Below are 6387 nucleotides of genomic sequence, written 5' to 3' on the forward strand. Positions count from 1 at the left end.
TTAAAAATAAATAAATTAAATAAATAAATAAATAAATAAATAAATAAAAGTTAAAACAATGGCATTTTCAATATTCATTGGCAACTACAGAGCTTGTTAGTAGATGCCCATCTCTCTCTCAAAATAAAAACATACTCCCAGTGAGAATCTAGGAAAATTCTTTTGTTCTTTTGATTTTTATCAAGATCAAATGAGACAGAATCTTCTGGAATAAGGAATGACACTCCTGAGTTTGTGTGGTTTTGTTTGTTTGTTTCTTGTCTTTGAAAAATTAAAATCTGATATATACAGAAAAAGGTAGTAAGTACCAGCACAACTTAGAAATTATATACCAAGCTATTTCCCTTTCTTAGTTTCCTAAATTAGAAGCTGAAAGCTGAGCAAATAGCTCAGCAGTGTAAGTACCTGCCTGTCAAGTGCAAGGACCCAAATTTGGGCCTAGTACCTTAGGCCATGCAGGTTCCAGGCAGGCCTTGCTGTCCCAAAACCAGGTGTGGTGATGCACACCTGCAACCCCAGTGCTGGGGAGACTGAGACAGGAAGATCACTACAAGGCCAAGCTACACAGAGAGACGCTGTATCAAAAGAATAAAAATAAAATAAAATAATTAGAAGCTGAGACTTGAGTAGGGTGTTTAAAATAAGCTCATCCAAATGAGCTTTTAAGCTCCTATATGGCTATGTCAGCTGAAGGTCAGAATGAAATCAAAATTCCAGGGGTCGAAGAGAAAACTCAGTAGAATAAGCATTTGCCTGGCAAGTTCAAGGGCCTGAGTTCAATCCCCAGTTCCACCAAAAAAATAAAAATTAAAAAAATTTAAAATTAAAAAAATTCTAATACTTAGAAGGCATTATCAACTATCTAGCGATGGAAGCTTGTTTTTATATATATTTCTAAAAGAGTAGTAGGATACAAAAGTGACTAAATTTTAGCTAGTTATCTCTGAAGTATTATCTCAGCTTGGGATGCTTGGCAAACATAGTCATTGTACAAATCCTGCTTCATTCAAGTCTTTGACAAACTGTTTAGAACAGCCTACTATGACTCTGCATGCCTTGCTTGGCACCTGGAACACCATTCAGCAGCTCGTGCACAAGGATTTAAAGAACTGTCAAGTATTTCACTTCAATCAAGATTCATCTGTCAGGCAAAACAAATCAAAAATGTAAGGGCAAATCTCATTTTTTTTCCTTCTAAAATTAAGTCAATGTAATAAAATCTAACCAAAATTCCCAGATGACCACTAAAAATGTTAGGGGCTCACAATCCCACCCCATTAAGGAGGGGAAGGGAACTAAAGCATCTAAAGAAATGGAGATTTAATAGTACTGACCTTGGATCTAAACTTGTATGATTCAGGGCCTAGAAAAATCTGTTGATTGCTTAACTGTTCTTATGGCTCACCTGGATGAAACCCAAATAAGTTCAAAACCACTGAGCAGTACAAACCATATGGTTCATGCTCTCAGCCAAGAGGTTGAGGCATTTATTTCACTCTGCTCAGCAGTCATCACAGCTGACTGCCCAGGACACTAAGAAGGAAAGTCAATTTATCCTTCCTCTTTTTGCCACTCCCTACCCAACGTTCTTCCTACCCTCCCTCTCCCCTCAATCAAGTGGAATGTATTTCTAAAAATAACCCATGGAAAATAATGCTTGCAACTAGTTCAAGAAGAAAGAAACTAGTGTGGTTTCTTTAAAAGCAAGGGTCAAAGAAGGACCAAGACAGGAGAGTCACCTTGGAGTGATTCCCGACAAAGCAACCTTAAGTGAACTTAAGTTCCCTGGACTTTTGGGTGCCTGATTTAGAGAGGAATTTACCAGATGGGTTTATTGAGATAGACTTTTAACAGCAAGCTTAACAGTTGTAAGGACAGAAGCTGAGAGGCTGTCAAGAAATTTACAGAAAAGTAGAGAAGAGGTGAAATACAGTTCAGCCATAAAAAGGAATAAAGTGATAATACATGCTACAAAGAGAGTAAACTTGGAACTATAATCCAGTGTCACTTATATGAAATATCTCCCCAGCCCACAGTTGTCTGATGGATACTGGTATTCCTTTCGTAACTATAAAGAAGCTTTGCAACTAGACAGAAATGATGAACTGTATATTTGTTCTCTGTAAAGTCACCTTTGGCAAGAAGTGGAGAAGACCACAGGCCTAAGTAACCATGAATATCACTAAATGTGGTAATACGGGAAAGCTGACTGTTGGCCTTCTGTGCCAGCTCCCTTTAGAACGTTGTCCTGCTAGCTATGAAGACAGAGGTCTGGTGGAGCAAGACAATCCTATTCACACACAGACTACTAGTTGTGGTTGAGGTTTTTGATGCATCTTACTCACTCTTTTATCTGTAATTGTTTACAAACAAATGTTACCACCTTTATATATGCCAAAATTGATCTACTGTGTTGATCTAATAGTATAAAATACTCAGTGATAATTATAACCAATATATATCATATCATTAAAAGATTCAATTTGTTGTTCTGAAATGAGTCTCGCTAGGTAGTTCGATTTTTTGTTTTTCAGCTGCTCATATTGCATTTTTTCAAACAAATATTCTGGCTGGAAATTTTCTGTTTTATTGTCTGGAGGTATCTACATAGTGCTTTTAAAAAAGATCATAATATGAGTTTGCAAACAACTTTAGGTTGATAGATATCTTCTTTCAACATATTAAAAATAAAGTTACATAGTTTTCTGGCTTATATACTTGCTATTGAGTAGACTGCTTTTAAAAAAATTGTCTTTGTTAGTCTTTATTGTCACTAAAATGCTTTAAATATGAGTTTCTCTTTAATTTATCTTGGCAGGTTCTTGGACCTGTGGATTGATGTCTTTTCAATTTTACAAAATTCTAAATCATTGGTTCCTCAAATATTGCTTCACTTCCTTGTTTTATTTCTCTCCAAAAGTCAGACTAGACATGCTAGTACTCTTCCATATACTACATTAAGCTAAATTATCTCCTTGGAATTTCTTAGAACACATGGATTTTGCAAGCTTTGCCAATTAGCATACTCATTAGCTTGTCACCAAACATTTTAAGACTCAACACTACAATTCAAGAACAACAAATATCTTTGAAAATTTTAGAGTATAGTAACTTAGAGAGAGCATACCTATTTGAAGCTTTATGTGAAGAGCTTCCTGTGAGACTCTCCACCTAAATAAAGCCTGAGTTTTGATTCCTGTCCCAGTGAGGATCATGTTGTAATTATACACTATAAAAGTCTAAGAGATAGTTTTCAAATAGATACATATTATAGTCTTAATGAAAGATGACTGCTGGAGTTCTACAGTATGTAATCTGCATAATTATAATATGGCCCTATTTCCATCCCAATGTATTATGTTTTATATCTAGATGTTTCCTCCAAAGAAAGTCTTAGACTCAAAGATAGGGCTTTGGGAGGTGCCTAGTTTATGGGGACATTCATTATACATGACTTCCTGTTAAGAGATGGGGGTCTGTCCAGCAGAGGCATGTCACTGTGTGCATCAACCGCAAGGGTCTCTCTGTCTCTCATCTGTCTGACTGTCTCTGTCTCTCCCTCCTTCCTTCCCTCCCTCCCTTCTTCCCTCTCTCCCCCTCTTCTTCCTTGCTCCATAATGTGAGCCACCTTCCTCCACCCAGACCGTTCCCACCCTTCCTGCCTCAAAGCCAGCCAACTGTGTGATAAAAAACAGAAGCCAAAATAAACCATTCCTTCCTTAAGTTGCAGGTGTCAGGTATTGTGTCTCAGCGATGAGGAAAGTGGTTGATACCACAAGATGGTCAAAACTGAAGTTCAACTTCACCAGGTTCAGTAAATGCCCAGTGAGAGCACTGGGGAAAGCAGGGTTCAGAGCTTCGGTTTTATAATACTGTAATTGACAGAACTTGAATGAAGAATACACTATCTCACTCACTTTGAAGTCGTTAAGAGAGTAGGTGTTTTAATATGCTAGGAATTGAATTGATTTGCTAATTATCATTTTAAAAAATCCACCATTTGCCCCAGTAAAAGAAATGTAAGTTGAGAGCTGGCAAACTAGCTCAGCAGACTAAGCACCTTCATCAGCAAGTGCAGGGACCAGTATTCAATCCCTGGCACCATATGCCCCACCCTCCACCCCCCAGGCATGCTAAGCCAGCCACAGAGACTGGTTGTGGTAGCACACGTGGTGGCACATCTGTAATCCCAGCACTGGGGAGGCTGAAAACAGAAGGATAACTGAGTCCGAGCTGCATAGTGAGACCCTGTACCAAATACAAGAGAGAGAGAGAGAGAGAGAGAGAGAGAGAGAGAGAGAGAGAGAGAGAGAGAGAAAAAGAGGGTTTACTGTTTCTCTCTGTTTATTTTTAGATGTGGACTTTCCAATTGTCCTCCAGCCTACAAACGCAAATGAGAAGACACAACTAATTGGAGAAGGACCTCGAAACTACTGCACAGACTCCTGATGTCAAGCCGCTGAGGGTCCAAAGTGCTTGCTCTCCATTCAGCCAAGTCTCTAGGTGGTTGTGGGAGGACAGGAACATAAAATGCTGGGAGCTTTTAAAAATTTGTATTTTGCTTTCAGGTTAGGGGAAGATGGTTGTTATATAACTTTCTCAGAATGCAGACTTTCTCTTTGAGCAAAACTTTCTAATGAAGCACATTCAATTTTGCTGAATAAAGGCCTAAGGACTCATTTTATGCTCTTTGCATAGGGTGAAACCATGGCATTAGACAGTCATCTTGAGCCTGTCTTAACGTGACAGTCTTACTATGAGCTAGACTTTTAAGCCTCAGTATGAGCCAGACTTTATTCTCAGACTGAAGTAGTATCCCAAAACAAACACACTTTTAGCTTACTTAACTAAATGCAATATTTGTAGATGCTACAAATACCAGAAAAATATACAAGAGAATTTGGAGAAATAATTTCACAAAAGAGTTCTTATTTGGTCCACATTTAGTATGTAACAGAAATATTTCAAAAAGCAGGAAGATATTATTATATTTAAAAGAACAGATCACCTGTTTTAAGATATATTTTTAGAAAATTAAAAATTGGCATCTATTGAAAATTGACAAGTAAAAACAGAAAACAAAAGGTTTTGTGCGTGCTATTAGAGTGGCTTAAAAACAAAAATAGCTGCAACCTGGCTAAATATTATCTATAATCCAGAAAATCTTTCCAAGCCTGTACTGTCCCCAAACAATATGTTAACATTTTTTAGTAAAATACTTTTTTGTATGAATGGCCAAGATTCACCACCCTAAGGAAAGGAAACATATGAGATAAAGGGTATAATTCTAAAGTCTATAAGTTTAATTTTAAAGGCATATCATCCCATTTTTAGTGGAATTAATTACATTGACCAAAAATATTCAGCTGTGCTCATTCTGGGCAGGCTAAACTCAGAAGTCATGTCTGCATTTTCTTGTTTGATTCTTAAATTCATTGTGTGGTAGAAACCATGTGCTATTTCTAAAACAGTACAGCAAGCAAAACTTTTGAGTCCCTCTTAGTTCTTTACATGACATTGCATTTTCAAGATCTTGTTATATTTTTATATAATATTGCATGAAATGCTATCTTCTTTTTTCTTTCTTATTCCCCCACCACCAAATTATAGTCAATTGCTGCTAAATATATATTGTAAGTGAAAATTAGTATCATAATTCTGACAGTTCTGAAGTCATTAAAACTTTGTTCAAACTCTTGAATTACTGAACTTATGATTTTACATAATCAAATAGGAAGAGGCCACTTAGCAGGACAAATGTGGTAAGCTAACCCTCGCCTCCTTGGTACCACTCTCGCCCTTGCTTATATCACATCTAGCAAGATGCCAGGGAGGTGGCCTTAAGTGGGAAGGAGGACATGTTCCTGCCTGTAACATGCTCTCATGTGAAAGCACCATGGAGCTTCATTACCCTTCTATGAAGAACATGAAGTGTTGGATGAAAACAGTCAAATTTTTAAAAACCTGATGGGAAAGTTCAGTGTGGTGTTCTGTAACTTACTCACAGGGACATGGGCCTCATGCATCTCCCCTCATCCTATGTCACTGTAAGGTGGGTAAAACATCTGTGCTGCACTGTGCCGAATCACAATATGTACCAACTCTTTTAAGGTAGAATTGGCTGACCATCTGCAGGTCCCTCCCTGTAGTAAAATATTTACTAGAGGGCAGCAGAGGAATGCATATCTTAAAGTCAGAAAATTTGAGGTGTGTGTATTTATTTTCCTTTTATAAACAAGATGTCTTTTTTAAGTCATCAAAATCATTTCAGCAAAAGACTTCTATTGGGGCAAGTTACAAAATAAAACAAAGAGACACTTTTGTAAAAAGCTGAGACACCCTTTCTAATCTAACCCTTCACTACCTCTGGGCCCAAGTGAGATGATA

At 37.4% G+C, this 6387-nt stretch overlaps 1 protein-coding gene across 2 annotated transcripts in view; it reads left to right on the forward strand.

Annotated features, from left to right (window-relative positions):
* Positions 1–4659, forward strand: part of Dnajc5b (DnaJ heat shock protein family (Hsp40) member C5 beta) — a 113414-nt gene extending 108755 nt beyond the window's left edge. For both annotated transcript variants that reach the window (XM_023722399.1, XM_004637522.2), the window contains one exon: positions 4355–4659. In XM_023722399.1, coding sequence (XP_023578167.1) covers positions 4355–4449 — 95 coding nt within the window. In that variant the 3' untranslated portion in view covers positions 4450–4659. The remainder of the gene's footprint in view (positions 1–4354) is intronic.
* Positions 4660–6387: the final 1728 nt, after the last annotated feature.

Source organism: Octodon degus, unplaced genomic scaffold (genome assembly GCF_000260255.1).
Source record: "Octodon degus isolate 3935 unplaced genomic scaffold, OctDeg1.0 scaffold00091, whole genome shotgun sequence".
NCBI lineage: Eukaryota > Metazoa > Chordata > Mammalia > Rodentia > Octodontidae > Octodon > Octodon degus.